The sequence below is a fragment of the Microcaecilia unicolor genome, chromosome 2, assembly GCF_901765095.1.
Source record: "Microcaecilia unicolor chromosome 2, aMicUni1.1, whole genome shotgun sequence".
Taxonomy (NCBI): Eukaryota; Metazoa; Chordata; class Amphibia; order Gymnophiona; family Siphonopidae; genus Microcaecilia; species Microcaecilia unicolor.
The window spans coordinates 610,479,674-610,498,133 of NC_044032.1; the positions used below are offsets into that span (position 1 = coordinate 610,479,674).

Sequence of the window (18,460 nt, forward strand, 5' to 3'; positions counted from 1 at the left end):
AGACCATTCTTTGACCAAAAAGCCTTTGCACTACTAGTTCAAGATGTAAATAGGAACAAACATAGTTTGAAATGTATATATGTGAATGCCAGAAGCCTAAGAAATAAAATGGGAAAGTTAGAATATATTGTACTAAATAAAAAAATAGATATAATAGGCTTTTCTGAGACCTGGTGGAAGGAGGATAACCAGTGGGAAACTGTCACATCAGGATGCAAATTATATCGCAGTGATAGGGTTAAACGAATTGGTGGAGGGGTAGCATTGTATGTTGAGAGGGTCTTGAATCGAACAGACCAAAAATTCTACAGGACACGAAACACATCTTGGAATACCCATGGATTGAAATTCCATGTGTAAAGGGAAAAAGGATAGTGATAAGAGTGTACTACCGTCCACCTGGCCAGGATGAAGAGACAGATGTAGAAATGTTATAAGAAATTAGGGAGGCTAACAAACTGGGCAACATAATAATAATGGGTGACTTCAATTACCCCAATATTGACTGGATAAATGTAACATCGGTGATTGCTAGAAAGGTGAAATTCCTTGATGGAATCAAGGACTGCTTTATAGAGCAGCTGGTTCAGGAGCTAACAAGAGGAGGAACAATTCTAGACCTAGTCCTTAGTGAAGCAAATGATCTGGTGCAGGAGATAATGGTGCTGGGGCCTCTTGATAACAGTGATCATAACATGATCAGATTTGATATAAGCTCTGGAGTAAGTACACACAGGAAATCCAATACGTTAGCATTTAACTTTCAAAAATGAGACTATGATAAAATGAGAAGAACGGTGAAAAAAAGAGAAGCAGCTGTGAAGGTCAAAAATTTACATCAGGTGTGGACACTGTTCAAAAATACCATCCCAGAAGCCCAGGCCAAATATATTCTGTGTATTAAAAAAGGAGGAAGACCAAACGATAGCCATCATGGTTCTAAAGTGAGGTAAAGGAAGTTATTAGAGCTAAAAGAAAATCCTTCAGAACATGGAAGAAGGATCCAACTGAAAATAATAGGAAACTGAATAAAGAATGACAAGTCAAATACAAAGCACTGATAAGGAAGACAAAGAGAGACTTTGAAAAGAAGATTGCGTTGGAGGCAAAAATGCATAGTAAAAACTTTTTTTTTAGGTATATTAAAAGCAAGAAACTGGCAAAAAAATCAGTTGAACCGCTAGATGACTGAGGGGTAAAAGGGGCACTCAGGGAAGACAAGGCCATAGCAGAGCGATTAAATTAATTTTTTGCTTCGGTCTTCACTGAGGAAGATGTGGGAGAGATACTGGCGCCAGAAACAGTATTCAAAATGCTGACGAGTCAGAGAAACTGAATCAAATCTCTATAAACCTGAAAGATGTAATGGGGCAATTTGACAAACTGACGAGTAGCAAATCACCAGGACCGGATGGTACACATCCCAGAGTACTGACAGAATTGAAAAATGAACTTGTAGAACTATTGTTAGTAGCATGTTTTAAAATCAAAAAGGTACCAGAAGATTGGAGGGTTGCCAATGTAACACAGAGAGCTTCCCTTTGAAGTTCAAAAGATGTAACATTTTTAGGCTACCTATCCAGGTGTGTTTGAAAAGTCTTTTTGATCAAGCATGTGGCACCCAAAATCATGAGAAATATTTATATACCTTGGTGCTTGAGGATCTTCTCTCTCCATGTGATTCACAGAGTAATTGCTCGAGACTTGCACAGTGCAAGGTCACCCTGTGCTTCATTTCTACTCTCTTGTTTTCAGGGATCTTTTGCATCTATGCCACTGTTTTTAAATACAGTCACCATTTTTGCCTATACCATCTCTACTAGAAGGATATTCCCTGGCATTCTTTGTGTGAAAAAAAAGTTTCCCGACATTCCTGAATCCATCTCCTTGGAGCTCCTATCATGATCCTTTGATTCACTTGATGCAACTTAATACCGGATATTTCAAAGAATTCTGCTTTCTGTATTTCTAAAGCATCTCATCTAGTTACAAATTTTCTTGATTACATGAGCCTTATGAAGAGTATTTTATTATTCCCAATTACTTCTTTACTCACACCTTTCAGAAGTTCAAGGTGAGTTACATTCATATACACTAGGTATTTCCCTGTCCCTGGAGGGCTCACAACTGCATTTATAAAGACATGCAGCACCCTATGTGAGGACATGGAAGGGGCAAGAGTTAAACAGAGACTCACTGTTGTAGATGATTCAGCTTGGGAAAAGAGATGGATGAGGGGAGATATGATTGAGGTCTACAAAATCCTGAGTGGTGTAGAATGAGTAGAAGTACATCAATTTTTTACTCATTCCAAAAGTACAAAGACTAGGGAACACTTGAGGAAGTTACATGGAAATATTTTTAAAACAAATAGGAGGAAATATTTTTTCACTCAACGAATAGTTAAGCTCTGGAACTCTTTGCCAGAGGATGTGGTAACTGCGGTTAGCGTATCTAGGTTTAAAAACGGTTTGGACAAATTCCTGGAGGAAAAATTCCTAGTCTGCTATTGAGGCAGACAAGGAAAGCAACTGCTTGCCCTGGGATTTGTAGTATGGAGTGTTGCCACGATTTCGGTTTCTGCCAGGTACTTGTGACCTAGCTTGGCCACTGTTTGGAACTGGGCTAGATGGACCACTGGTCTGACCCAGTATGACTGCTCTTATGTTATGTTAACAAATTCTTTAAAAAAATAAAAAGAATAAGAAATAGAACAGAAGAGCTCTAAGAGGAATGAGGATAATGCTGGAAGGTGGACACATGCAGGGGAAGCAGGAGATGTTATGAAGAAAGGATGTAATCAGATCCAGGAAGAAGAGTTATCCATTAAAATGAAATAATTTACAAGTAGTTGTAAATAAGATACAACTGTGTTTCTTTCTTGGGGTGGGGGGGGGGGGGGGGGGGAGGGTTCTCCTATTAAGTGTTAAAGCTCAGAAAGCCAAGGTTGTCTGCTGCCCTCAAGCACTGTAGAGTCCAGAAATGCAGATGCTTCTCCACTACTGCCAACTCCAGACTTCATGCCTTCTGTCTCGCTGCACCCTATGCCTGGAATAAACTTCCTGAGCCCCTACGTCTTGCCCCATCCTTGGCCACCTTTAAATCTAGACTGAAAGCCCACCTCTTTAACATTGCTTTTGACTCATAACCACTTGTAACCACTCGCCTCCACCTACCCTCCTCTCTTCCTTCCCGTTCACATTAATTGATTTGATTTGCTTACTTTATTTATTTTTTGTCTATTAGATTGTAAGCTATTTGAGCAGGGACTGTCTTTCTTCTATGTTTGTGCAGCGCTGCGTACGCCTTGTAGCGCTATAGAAATGCTAAATAGTAGTAGTAGTAGAAGCCAGCCAGCCTCCAGGAACAGAAAACATAGTAACATGTAGATGACGGCAGAAAAAGACCTGCACGGTCCATCCAGTCTGTCCAACAAGATAAACTCACATGTGCTACTTTTTGTGTATACCTTACCTTGATTTGTACCTGTCTTTTTCAGGGCACAGACCGTATAAGTCTGCCCAGCACTATCCCCCCAACCACCAGCCCCGCCTCCCACCACCGGCTCTGGCACAGACCGAAGAAACCTGAGTTATACAAGGAAATTCTGCAGATTTGTTTTGGGGGAAGTCGTGGCTGTTATTTTTTTCTGTACTGCCACCAATCACACAAAACTTGGTTAGTTTTGCTTTCTGTAAATAATCGTTGCCTATACCAGTTTTTAACAGTTCCAGACAAAATATCACAGAGGTATTCAATACCTATGTTGACTTGTTTGTACACATGATTTTGTTGTATTGTTACCTCAGGCAGGCGTTTCCTGCTTATTGTTGCCTGGTTAGGATAAGGGCTCATCGTAAAACACTTCTAGCCATTGACTAATAGCCAGGAAGTACTGCAGCCATTCATTACTTCAGCTTAAGTAATGCTCATAAAGCTGGTGCTGACAAACAGGGCGGTTTCTAGGTTAAAGGAGCAAAGAAGCCTCTTCTAAAAGCACTAATGACGTTTAATTAGTCACCCTAAGCTTGTTACACTGCTCTGGCCTATAAAAATTAGAACAAAAAATCCTAAGTCTCCAAATTGTAATTATGGTTGATCTTGAAGTTAGAATGCTTCTCTTTGTTGACCCTTTACCCAACCTAATTGCCAGTATATCTTTTTCTACAAAGAGAAATTACCTGTATATAATGTGCCTTGAACCACCACTGAAAAGGCATAAGCTAAATCCAAATAAACAAACAGAGGGAATACATTGTTTAAGCTACAGATGGAGCCCTTTGCAACCCACCTTTCCATGGATGTGTAAAACCAGTTCAAAAGTTTAAGCCTGGGGCAATGGAGGGTTAAGTGACTTGCCCTGCGTTACAAGGAGCTGCAGTGGGAATTGAACCCTGTTCCCCTGGTTCTCAGGCCATTGTACAACCATTATGATACTCCTCAGTTCCACACTAAGGCCTTACTACACCTGTATTCTTCTCAAAACATGAAATTACAATGCTACAATTTAGTCTTACAGTTAATAAACAATCATAGAGACCCATCTCAAAAGCTGAGCTTCTCAGTGCCATTTTTCAAAAGGGTATAAATCATTTTAAGCTACACACTGTATATGGTTTTAACAGCTATTGAGAGCAGGAAATGGTTCAGGCTTTCAGGATATCCTTAATGAATTATGAGAAAGATGTAGTGGAAGCAGTGTGCATGCATATTTGTCTCATGCATGGTCATTAGGGATATCCTGAAACTCTGAAACATTTTTAGGCCCTCAAAAGCCAGAAGTGAATACCGCTGGCTTTTTTTGTTTCCTGAGAGAGAGGGAGAGGTGAAAATACATGTTTATCTTGACAATTAAAGGGTGAAGTTGTCATTTAAAAATCAGTTTGTGAGGCAATCTTAGGCGTCCTTTTACTAAGCTGCAATAAGCATTAACACGTACTTCCGCAGCAAAAAATGCCTTACTGCACGGCATGCTGAGGGGTTCTGCAGTAATTTTGCACGTGCATGCGCTATCCACATGCTGAAAAAGAACATTTATTTTTTAGCGTTGGAGGCAGGTCTGGGGGCGGAGAGTGGGTGTGGTCTATATTAATCGGTTACTGCAGTTACATTGCCATGTGCTAACAAATGAGCACGTGGTTAACACATGAACCCTTGCAGCCTACAAAATAGGTGGCAGTAGGGGCTCACAAGCTAATGGGCTTGTGCTAATGGAAAAATTAGAATAAATAACAAGAACCTACCCAGAGGATGATGAATTGAATTGTACTAGATGCCACGGCTGAATAAAATGGATTTTGACGTCCTACGATAGAGGGGATCTGCTCTGATCTATTCAGGTAAGTGTCATTTGACTGTTATACACTGGCATTTCTTATACACATGCTGTCTGAGCGATGGTTGTCTACTGGAGTAATTTTGTATTTTGATATGAGTTGTGGCCTGTTTTTCATTTATGGACTCATTTCACTGACATATAAAAATATATGGCAATTTCTGTGATGTAAGGAAAACACATTGAGTGGCCTATGACCTTGGCAATTTCATGTTAAGCTCTCAGGCTTGGGCGAGTCCTTGCTGATGAATTTCCACTATTTCCCAAAACGTTTTTTCCTTTAATGTTGATATCGTTATTTCGATCAGTTCATCATCCTCTGGATGGGTTCTTGGTATTTAATGTATTATTTATACCTCCCCAGCATATTGTGGGTGTTTAGTAGTTCTAATGGGAAAATGACATGGTCATTAATACTGACAATAGAAAAATCGGCATTTTAACCCCTGTGGAAAAAATGTCCTTATTGCATGGGAATGACCTGCACAAGGATGCACTAAGGCCACATTTTACCACAGTTTGGTAAAAGGGCCCCTTAATGTTTTACTGGTGCAAATTGAAGAAAAATGATCTGTCACCTTAATACCATTGTGCCAGTGGCTTAAGTAAAGACTGGATGTTTTTTTAAAATGATGATGAAACATTCCCTCTTGTTCTGTTGACTAATTTGTCTTTATATGCTAGGCATGTGTGAGTGTGCAGTAATAGTTCAGCCAAGCTTGGTGTTGGTTACTCTATGCATGTGAGTTTGTTAGCTTATTATTGTATTTCATGCCTTTTTGCATGTTTTGTAATATTTTGGTTTGTTGCCAGGCAATATATTCATTTTTCAACATTTGTGAGATGATTCCTTGAGATAGGCATTCTTAGACACAAACCCCAGTGTTGGGATTGTATGACAGCGTTAACAGCTTTGAACTCCTGTGGATATGTTGTGTATTTCTGGAGTTGAAGAGAAGCAGACCTGCTCAAGAAAGTTCCAGTAAACTTATAAATCATATTGCATAAGGGTTTCACTTTATGGAATTTCTCTAAAAAGAGAGGTAAATGATTATACTGCTATGGTTAGCAGTACTAGTGGTTAGTATCTACAGGAGCAAATGAGTGCTGTATATTTTAATGGATTAATATTTGCTATAGGCTAATCCCACTTATTACCTTGTGGGAAGCTTTAGTGCCACCATATGAACAGAATTAAGGCAGATTACAAGATCCCCTTGTATGTATGGTGTGACTTCATTTACTCCCTCGAAGTGGGGACATGCCCCATTCCACTACTACATCCCTCAGGAACAGATACTTCTAATGACATACCAGAAGTACCATCAAAGAAAATTTAAGAAACAGGAGGCAGTCTTCCTCCCCTTCCAATTTCCTTCTCAGACTCAGAGGCAGGAGACTGTCAATCTCAGCTCTAAAACTCTCTAACAAGATTATTATTGGACTTCACTGATGTACCATTGTGGACACCTTTAGAGAACAGCATCATAGCAAATGGTTCAGGCCACTCACTACGTTGGCAAACCCTTATATTTTATGATAGGATAAGCATAACCCTTTGAAGAAAGATCCACAGACTCATTCACACTTTTAAAAACACTGAACAGGAGAAAGCCTAGATCCAATTGCTTTAGCGCTTTGCTGGAAACTTTCCCTTGACAGAGAAGGCCCTGTTGATTACTACTCTCCAGTCCTACTACTCAATCAACTTCTCAACCAATTTATAAACTCTTATAGGTCCTAGAACAGAAATCTAAGCAATGACGGTATCACCTGTCTGTTATTGTAAGTCTCTTTGAACCCTTTACTCATCCTTTTGTTGAAGAGATTCCCTGCTATGTTCCAGAACTTCTCTTTGCTTTATATTCATTTGGTTTTACACACTGAAGAACCTTCACTAACTCTTTGCGTGGCTGCGTGGTTGCGTGGTTGGTGCCGACAAGAGTGCTTTGGTTTCTTAGACCATGGGATGATTTTCCAAGAGCTACTGAGCGGTGACGGTGTACATCTGTCAAGGAAGGGATGGAGTGTCTTCAGCACCAGACTGGCTAAAGTACTAAAGATGGCTTTAAACTAAAATTGATGCGGATGGGTAAAAAAAGGCCACAAAGCCATAATTAACTCCAAGGAAGGTAGAACATCATATGTCCCTGTAGAAGAGAAAAAAAAAGAGTAACATCTGGAGAGCCTTGTATACAAATGCCCGTAGTATGGGAAACAAACTTCTAGATCTAGAGGCTACAATGATGGAAGCAGATTTAGATTTAGTGGCGGTCACGGAGACGTGGTTCACGGAGAACCAAGGCTGGGATGTTGTTATACCTGGCTATAATCTATTCAGGAAGGACAGAGTAGGAATAAAGGATGGAGGAGTGGCATTATATGCTAAGAATGATATACAGAAGAAGCACTGTGGGTTAAACTGGAAAGAGAGAAAAGAAAATGTATCTATATTGGAGTAATATACAGGTCACCCTCCCAGGCAGAGGAAATGGACAGGGACTTAATTGAAGACATCCACAAGATAGCTAGGAAAGGGGAAGTACTACTGTTAGGTGACTTCAATATGCCGGATGTTGATTGGGGAGTCCCTGCTGCGGGGTCATCTAGAAGCAAAGAGATATTGGATTCCCTACAGGATGAATTGTTTCAGCAGTGGGTAATGTAACCGATGCGGGATGGAGCTATTCTGGACCTGGTGCTTGTGAATGCAGAGAACATTTCTGAGGTTAAGGTGGGAGACCATTTGGCATCTAGCGATCATCGAATGGTGTGGTTCAATATTAAAACAGGAGAGAGGGCTCATTCGAGATTGAAGGTCCTGGATTTCAAAGGAACTAACTTTGCTGAGATGGGGGAATTTCTCAAGGAACAGTTAGTAGGGTGGGAACAGCTGAAGGATGTAGAACAGCAATGGACAAGACTGAAAGGAGCTATATTAAAGGCAACTAACCTTTATGTTAGAAAATTACATAAAAGGAAAAGGAAAAGAAGGCCGCTCTGGTACTCAAATGTAGTAGCTGAAAAGCTAAGGGAAAGGAGTTTAGCCTTTGCACTGTATAACACGACTCAGAAAGATGAAGACAGGAAAGAATACCTGAATAAGCAAAGAGAAGCTGTAAAAGCTATCAGGAAAACGAAGTGGTAAATGGAAGAAAAGATAGCTAATACGGTAAAACTCGGGGATAAGACCTTTTTCAGATATGTAAGTGACAAGAGGAAGTGGCATAATAGCATTGTGAGGCTCAAAGCTGAGGGAGAGAAATATGTGGAAGAGGATAAGGATAAAGCTGAACTGCTTAACAATTATTTCTGTTCTGTGTTCATGGACAAAAGGCCGGGGTACGGCTGCAGAAAACAAAGGCTAAAGAGGATGGATGTATGGCAGACCAAGACCCGCTTATGGAGGACTGTGTTCGTGAGGAGCTAGCCAAACTAAAAGTGATGGGGCCAGATGGGATACACCCGAGGGTGCTCATGGAACTCTGAAAGCTTCTGGTGGCTCCGCTGACTGACCTCTTCAATGCTTCCTTAGAAACTGGAGCAGTCCCAGAGGACTGGAGAAGGGCAAATGTGGTTCCTTTGCACAAGAGTGGAAGTAAGGAGGAGGTTGGTAATTACAGACCTGTCAGTCTGACCTCGGTGGTGAGTAAGCTAATGCAAACGCTACTAAAGCGGAGGATTGTGAGATTTCTCAAACTGAATAGAATTCAAGACCCAAGGCAGCATGGTTTCATTAGTGGCAGGTTGTGTCAGACGAATCTGAATGACTTCTTTGACTGGGTGACCAAACAGCTGGACGTGGGAGGGGCGCTTGATGTGGTGTACTTGGATTTCAGCAAAGCCTTTGACATGTTTCCTCACAGGCGACTGATAAATAAATTCACTGCCCTCGGTATGGGACCTAGAGTAACTGATTTGGTTAAAAATTGGTTGAATGGAAGGAGACAGACAGAGGGTAGTGGTAAATGGAACTTGCTCTGAAGAAAAGGATGTTGTCAGTGGAGTACTGCAGGGATCAGTCCTTGGGCCAGCTCTTTTTGACGTCTTTGTGAGCGATATTGCAGAAGGGCTGTCTGGTAAGGTTTGTCTCTTTGCAGTGATACTAAACTCTGCAACAGGGTGGACACCCTGGAGGGTGTGAATGACATGAGGAAGGACCTAGAGAAGCTGGAGGAATGAATCACTATTTGGCAACTAAGATTCAATCCCAAAAAATGCAGGGTCATGCATTTGGGTCGCAAGAATCTGAGGGAATGGTACAGTATAGGGGGTGAAGTGCTTCAGTGTGTGAAGGAAGAGCGGGACTTGGGGGTGATTGTGACTGATGACCTTAAAGCTTCCAAACAGGTAGAAAAAATGACGGTCAAAGCAAGAAGGATGCTTTGGTGCATAAAAAGAGGGACGACCAGCAGGAAAAAGGAGGTGATAGTGCCATTGTATAAGTCTCTGGTGAGGCCCCATTTGGAGTACTGTGTGCAGTTCTGGATACCGCACCTAAGAGAAGATATAAACAGGATGGAGTCGGTCCAGAGGGCTGCTACAAAATTAGTAAGCGGTCTTGAACACAAAAAACATAGGGACAGGCTTATGAACCTCAACATGTATACACTGGAAGAGAGGAGGGAGAGAGGAGACATGATAGAGATGTTCAAATATCTCGAGGGCATTTATGTACAGGAAGTGAGCCTTTTTGAACTGAAGGAGAGCTCTAGAATGAGGGGGCATACGATGAAGTTAATAGGAAACAGGCTTAGGAGTAATCTAAGAAAGTATTATCTCACAGAAAGGGTGGTGGAGGCATGGAATGGCCTCCCGGTGGAGGTTGTGGAGTCGAGGACTGTGTCAGAATTTAAAAAGGCATGGGATAAGCATGTAGGATCGCGTAGGAAAAGGAATGGTTGGGGGTTAAAGCGGATGGGCAGACTGGATGGGTCATATGGCCTTTATCTGACCTCATGTTTCTATGTTTCTCCTGAAGAATGAATTAATACCAATAAGGGAGATGGGGTAGACCTAAACTTATTTTTGGAGCCAGGGCACCTAAACAATCACAAATTACGTCGGGTCACATGGAAGCAACTGATAAAAGTATTAAAACTGTTAATCTGAGGGAGAAGAGGGGGTTGGGTATTGATGGTTATTGATTTACGAACTTTGGGCACCTTTTACTAAGTTGCGTTAGGCTCTAAACGTGCCCAACGTGTGCCAAAATGAACTTACCACCCAACTACCGTGTGCCTCTTGCAGTAATTTCATTTTTGGCGCACGTCCGCTATACGCGTCTGGAAAATATATTTTATTTTCGGACATGCACCAAGTGGCATCTGGCGCATGCAGGTCCTTACCGCGCAGATTCCTTACTGCTAGGTCTATGGCTGGCAGTAAGGTCATACACCCAAAATGGACGAGCAACAATTTTGATTTTGCCGCACGTCCATTTTCGGCAAAAATTTTAAAAAGGCATTTTTGGTACGTGCACTGAAAAATATTTCTGCATGAGCCCAAAAACATGCGCCTACACTATCGCAAGCCACTTTTTTACTGCGGCTTAGTAAAAGGACTCCTTTGAGTATTGTATGTTTGCTGATTTTCAATAAAGTCCACTGAAAACTTAATTTAGCAGGTCTTCATTATTAAGAACAAAAATACCTTTAAGCTCCTGTTCAGTCACGGTTAAATCGGGAGAACAAGCTGCATCTGTGGTGAAGTTAGGATCATCTTCAAATTTTTCTACGTGTTGTCCATTTATAAAGATGTCAATCTGAAAAGAACAGGGTCTCAGATATTATTAAACAGTAACTTAATTTTCAAGAGGATGTTAAGGAAGATACAAAATAAAAAAAAACGATGAAATAATTGTTACAGCACAGAGTCTTAGCAAGCAGAAAGCAGGGTAACTCATGGGGGTCATGGATTTGATGCACCATCTTTCTATGGTTCATGTCTTTATCTCACAAAATTTAGACTGGAGGAGTAGCCTAATGATTACTGCAGTGGCCTGAGAACCAGGGCAATTGAGGGGCCCTTTTACTAAGCCGCGTAAGCGCCTACGCGTGCCCAACGTGCGTCAATTCGGACTTACCGCCTGGCTACCTTGAGGCCCTTGCGGTAATTTCATTTTGGACATGCGTCCGCTACGTGCAACGGAAAATAATTATTTTCTGGTGCGCAGCGGAAACCGGGCAGTAATCGTCATTCTACGTGCGTAGACGATTATTGCACAGTTAATGAGTGAGACCTTACCGCATGTCCATTTTTGACAAAAATTTTTAAAAAGCTTGTTCACTGGCATGCTGAAAAATGGATCTGTGTGCGCCCAAAACAAACGTCTACACTAGCAGAGCCCATTTTTCGGTGCACCTTAGTAAAAGGACCCCTGAGTTTGATTCCCACTGCGGCTCCTTTTGACTCTGGCCAAGTCACTTAATCCTCCATTGTCCCAGGTACAAAATAAGTAGCTATGCATAATATGTGAACCACTTTGATTATAACCACAGAAAAGCAGTGTATCAAATCCCATCCCCTTAACATAATGGAGGCACATTCAAACTGCCCACAAGCGTGCAAAGTTCACATGAACTTTAAAAAAAAAAAAAATTTAGTAGCTCTTTTATTGAAAAAATGTAGGTCTTTTATTGAAAACAATACCAAAACATCATCATACAAAATCAAACACTTTGAATGATACAGTAAAATAAAGGATGACAGGCACAGCCACACACTGCAGTACTCTGGAATTTATATTAACAGTAATATTTACCTAGTCTTATTTTTGTCTTTTTAAAATAATATTAATAAAGATCAAAATAGGTTTACATTACTCTAATGCAGGGGTTCCCAATCCCATCCTTGGGACACATCCAGCCAGTCACATTTTCAGGATCCTTGCAATGAATTCACATGAGATAGATTTGTAAACACTGGAGGTAGTGCATTCAAATTTATTTCATGCATATTCATCGTGGATACCCTGAAAACCTCACTGAGGACTGGGTTCAATGTACCTTGTTACCATAACACCCCTCCCATCCCAACCTCAAACTTTACCCAGAGATATATATTTCCCTGCAATATCAATCCCACCTATGAAGCCCTACATAACACAACAAAAAACTGTTACTCAAATTAACCTGCGCAATGCAACAAAACAGAAGCCTACATTTTGAACCATCTGCTCAATTGTCCCAGTTGCACTGCTTTCATACGTTCCATCTCGCAAATGTGTTGCACTTTCCCCAGCCATTTTAAAATAGAAGGGACTCATCCTGATTTCCAGTAACAGGTCAAGGTCAAACGAGCTGCGGCCAGACACAAACGAGCTGCGCCATCTTGATACTTCCGAACAGCTACACCGCAGGGTGCCATGGTAGATGCACCCCCCCCCCCCCAGCCATCTCTGAAGCGCAGCCTGCACTGCTTTAATCCATGGGTAATTTTTACCCTGTAGGTTTTGCACCAGTTCTCAAAGGGAAAGTATATGCAGTTTTCCTTTAAAAACTGCCCTAAGGAAAAAAGTAACACAGACATGTGCGCCTGTTTTAGCTGTATGTAGTTCTTCCATCAAACACATATATGTAGATCTGAAATATGTTATTTCCCCCTTGATCTAGATATGCCCCTGGGAATGCCTCCTCTGGAGGTAAAAGTACATGCATTTTGAAATAACACACACAGTTTTAGCTGAATTCAGGGACAGAAAACCTTATGCCTTGATAAACTGTTATTTACTCAAGTACACAGCTTTTGAGAATTGTCTTCAGTGGTTTTAAATGTTGGTATGTAGGCTATGTACAGGGGCCTACACACTTTTTGGCTTGACTTATAATACAGAGGAATGGCTTTATAAGATGTCACAATCCAGGTCTTGTGAAATAGCTACTGTAACTTTGGAATTTTATTTATGTTACCTCCAGTCTAAATACAGTCAAGCCTATACCCGAGTTGCCAACAGGGAGCAACTTTTAAAAGAGAGACCATAACTACATAAATACATTTCACCAAATGACCCCCACCCCCCTTCCTCCATCAACCCCCATATACTTTTAAAATAAAATTTAAGAAATTATATGAAGCATAGGCACATATACACAGCAACTGCACAGCTAACACAAACACAATAGGAGACATGGCTATAGACTTGTATGTAGACATACAGAGCACACATACATCCAGCATGCTTTTCCTTCTCCGTCACATACAGACTCTTCTCTCACTCTTCCATGCCTTCCTCTAACTTCCAAATGTCCCCTCTGCAGACAGATCACGTTTAGCTTATGAAACTCAGGGCGGCAGAAGTGGGGGAAGCAGGGCAGCCCCCCCTCCATTTAAAACAAGAGGACATGGAGTCAAAAAAGGGAAACCAGTGTTGTTGGGCATTACAACTAAATACGTATAGGGAGGGCAGTTTTGAAACTTACTGCAGAGTTTACAGTATGAGCTCATTGAAAACTCTAATGAAATGACTAATGTGTAAAAAAAGATACTCATGTTTTATTGTGCATACATACAAGTAGGCACAGCAATATGCACTGTAAAGTATCTGTGGAGATGGACAATACATATGCCCTCTAACAGTACACTTGGGGGAAGATGCTGTAATCAGACCATGCTTTTATCCCAATAAACATATAAATACATTTAAATATATAATAAACATATAAACTAACAAACCCACATAAACTACTTTGTTCACACTGTCCCGAAGTAATTAAAAAGTTTCCGAAGCCACAAAATCGGATATTTAAACTACACACACAAAGCATTTTTACCTTTTTCCCACATCATGCTGTTCTCTCTCATCATCTTCTGGCTCCAAGTTATTTTTCCTGTTTACCTTTCCATTTTACTTTTATGACTTTCCATTTTACTTTTATGACTCTTCTCCTTTCACCAGCTTTCTCTCCAGCTGATATTGTTTCCCTTCCAAGTCACTTGTCCTCTTCTCTATCTTTTTTCTGTCCATCATCACTTCACATGTCCCATCATTTGTACTTCATTTTCACATCTCAACCATTTCCTAACTTATTTTTCTATCACCTCATCCCAGCTCTCCTTTCCCAGCCTTGCATTGCAACCCAGACATCTTTCTCCTGTCTCACTCTTTACTTCCTAAAGCTGGTTCTCTTTTGATTTCTCTTAAAGTCTCAGAGACATCCACAACTGTCCCCCTTATTTCCCCTTGGTATTCCCTTATCTTTTTTCTTTCCTCTCCTTCTTTTCCTGTACCCACCTTTACCTGTATCTTCTCCTACTGTATCCTCTCATCTCTCTATACTCTCCTGCCTTTCTCACCACTTCTTTCTTTGTGCCCTCCTGTCTCTATCTATTTCCTCTCTTATGCCTTCGTGTGTTTCACTTCCCTCTCTCGTGTGCTCCCCTGTCATGTGCCCTTCTATCTCCTCTTTGACTCTCCTGTGCCCTCTCTCCTGGGCAGACTGGGTGGGCCATGTGGCCTTTATCTGCTGTCATGTTTCTATGTTTCTACTTATGTAACTCCCCTCTCTTCCTCATTCCCTTTTGTGTGTCTCTATCCTTCCCTCTGTACCCTCTTGTCTCTTCCCATTCTTCCTAGCTCATGTACCTACTGTGTCTTTCCCTCCTTCTTCTCTATACCTTCTGTCTTGCTTGCTTTTCCTTCCCCTCTTCTTTTCCTTCCTTCACACATCTCACTTCAGCACCTTTCAGATTTTTGGCCTAGCATACATTCAAGGAGTAAGAACAAGACCTTTGTTGTTGGTATGAATTTGCAGAAGCCACAGAGAACCGCTACCAGGTGCCATGCTGTGTTCCACCTCCTCTTCTTGTGGCTTCCAATTACAACACAAGGAAGGAAATGGGAACGGCCTGGAAAGCACTGAGCACAATTTCTGAGTAGTGTTTCCAAATGGTTTTGTTTTGTGCATACCATGACAATGAGGCTTATAAACAGGTTATGTTGGGAATTTTATTTGGAGTTTGCTCACACCTTTTCAGTAGTAGATCAAGGTGAGTTAAGCTCAGGTACACTGGGTACAATATCAATCCCCAAAATTTAGTACTAGTGCTTGTCTTAATATTTTTGTTATGGTAGATACTGGCTTTGTTCTGGAGTCAAAGAAAGTAATAAGCACAAACATAGGCCTGCTTGGAAGTTCTCTTGTGGTGTCCAATGTAACTGGAACTAGTTCTGTATTTTTCTGCTACATTTGCTTGGTCTTTAGACTGTATTTCTAAATATGTTGTACACAGTAGTTGTTTGGTACAGAGATGGTCTATTAGCAATGCCATTCTTATCTTTTTTTCTCCTTTGCCATAATGTCTGGTGTAATATCGTGAGTGAGGTGGGCTCGGGGCCTGGATAAAGTGACACCAAGCAGCAGGTTAGAGTGAGCGAAACTGACATTTATTAAAGGTGTTGGGAAAGGGGGTCCTGTTGAGTTCATAGGGGAAGGAGAAATCCAATGCAAAACTAGTCTTTGAATAGAAGAATGTCTTCCGTGGTCTGCTCCTGCAGGACTACTGCATGAACTACAGTCTCTTGGTAAAGCAATACTTCCTTTTGGCTCTGGGCTGGCATCCCAGAGTTATCAATACATTTCATTTAACATTTCACCAGCCAGCCCGCCACAGACTGGATCCAACATAGAAAGCTACAAGGTCCAAGTTAAACTTGGCCTATCTGGCTGGTGTGGCTCTGGTTCACAGGTATGTAGTGAAGGTGTATACAGTAGGCCTTCGCTCCTTCCCTCTGGGCCCCTTAACCCCACTATGGCCCTGCCTTTTTTAGTTCCTGGTTTTGGCACTACCCCTCCCATCTCACTTTCTTCATGGGCAGGACTAGGGGTTTTAAGGTGGCTCGCAGTACCTCAGGGATCCTTCTTAAGGGTGAGGGGCAGTGTTCTGTATAGCCCCCTCTCATCTGATTTTCTTGCTTCAAGTTTTTATTGTCTGCAATGGGAATATCCCAAATGATCACAAATTCCTCACTTTCTGAAGGTCATGATCCCAGTTTTTCTAGTACAGCAAGTCACCAGCTGCCCTGAACCTTCCATTCCTTCCACAATAAACTTGCAGTTTTCTTGCTGACATGGGTGACTTTAATCTCCCACCATCTTGACCAGCTTCTGATTTCCATTCATTGGCAGTTTGGGATTTATCCAACATATCACTTTTTCTGCCCATACACTCTGGAAATTTCACATTTAGACTACTGCAATTCCTTGTATAATAGCCTTCCTTTAAGCTCTTAGAAGTGTCTTCAGCAAAGCTAGTGTATAACGCATGCCATCAAACAATACCCTAAACAATTGGAAGACTTCTTCTTTTTTTTTTTTTTTAATCCAAAGAAGATGTTAAGGTTGTTATGTGATTCCATGCTCACTGTTTGGGGTGGCTGAAGAACTGGACTTGGTTGGTGTACTTTTCTAATGTTTTTCTTTTTATTTTCTTCAATATTTTTCTTTATTCTTGATCTGATTTCCTCATTAGTGGACAATTTGTGTTATACTGTAGGGACTGATATTTCTTATTGATTATTTTCTGGTTTCTGCTGTAGCCCAAAAGGTGTTTACTTGATTGTTGATTTTATAAGCCTATAAATAAGTAATACTTTTTTTTTTTTAAAAGAAGACTGATAATTGCAATGACTAACTAAAGTAAATTAAGAGGGGTTGTAAAATAGGGGTAATCCTCAGCTAGTCCTGAATGAAGGTTCATGGCGCTAGGTCCCAGTCCTGATTCCTTTTGAATCAGAAAAAGTAGAAACAGACTGTCAGGTTAATAATAATAAGAAAATCTAACTGGGTATGTGAGACATATGAGAGAGACTTGCCTGAGGTCACCGTAAGTGTAAGTGGCAGAAGCATAGTATATGAGAAAGAGGAAGCTAGGAGCTTTGTATTTAAACAGGGAGCTCCTGGGGGTGGGAGGGGTGGACAATTATGGGCAATGGTTACCTCAGTATTTAACTCACACCTTTGCAGTAGTAGTTTGAGGTGAATTACATTCAGGTACAGTAGGTATTTGTCTATGTCTGGAGGGCTCACTATTTAAGTTTGTACATGAGACAATGGAGACAGATTTGAACCCTGGTCTCTCTGGTTCTTGGTCTGCTGCTCTAACCACTAAGCTACTCCTCCATTCTGCATGATGTTTTAGTGCAGTACTGGGTGTAATGTACAAGGGTTTATCATCTTCCTTAACTGATCCTGAAGTCTATGAGTTGATGGGACTCTTTTCTATTCTAAGATAAGATATAACGAAGAAGACAATTCCCTACTGTCTAAAACTTTCTAGGTGAGAATTAAGGGGTGCACACTTGGTTTGCTCTTGCCCTCTCATTCCCCTTTTTCTTTACATAAGTACATAAGTGTTGCCATACTAGGACAGACCGAAGGTCCATCAAGCCCAGCATCCTGTTTCCAACAGTGGCCAATCCAGGTCACAAGGACCTGGCAAGATCCCAAAACAGTACAATACTTTTTATGCTGCTTATCCCAGAAATAAGCAGTGGATTTTCCCAAGTCCATTTTAATAATGGCTTATGGACTTTGTTTACAGAAAGGGAGCATGCCATTTATTTTCAACCAAATTCCACCCAGTCTTTGTTCAGAGCTGTAAAACTCAGAAGAGCAGAATTTCATGAAATTAGGACACTCGCTTGTTGTAAGAGGATTGGAACCAAAATAGGAAAAAAGACTGATTTGCAACAGAAAAGAATAAAGCCTTGGTCCACTGACTATACAGAACAAAAACTCTTTCTGTTAGTTTTCAAGAATGAATTCAATTATGTAACTATCTCCTTAACCCCTGAGTGTTACACAATTTACTGAAGAAAACTTTGTATTTCTGCTGCTTCTCTGAGCAGTCTAATACTTTCTTGAATCACTAAACTTTTTTGAATTCTCAAAATCTACCACAGTTACCATCTAGTCTAAAATAAATATGCTCAAAAAAGTGTAAGCCCAATACTCCAAGGAATTTTTGCACTGGCTGCCAAGTGGCAAATGCATAAACCCCTTATCTATATATTTAAAAAACTTATATAGATAGAATCAGGTTGTTCAAATCACTATGGGCCCTGTTTACTAAGCCAACTATATGCGCGCTAGAGTTTTTAGCTCATGAGACACCCACGGGAATATA

At 40.9% G+C, this 18,460-nt stretch overlaps 1 protein-coding gene across 1 annotated transcript in view; it reads right to left on the reverse strand.

Moving 5' to 3' along the window:
- Positions 1-18,460, reverse strand: part of LOC115461641 — a 254,455-nt gene that overhangs the window by 18,032 nt on the left and 217,963 nt on the right. Inside the window, exon 16 of the mRNA XM_030191619.1 lies at positions 10,988-11,099. Coding sequence (XP_030047479.1) covers positions 10,988-11,099 — 112 coding nt within the window. The remainder of the gene's footprint in view (positions 1-10,987; positions 11,100-18,460) is intronic.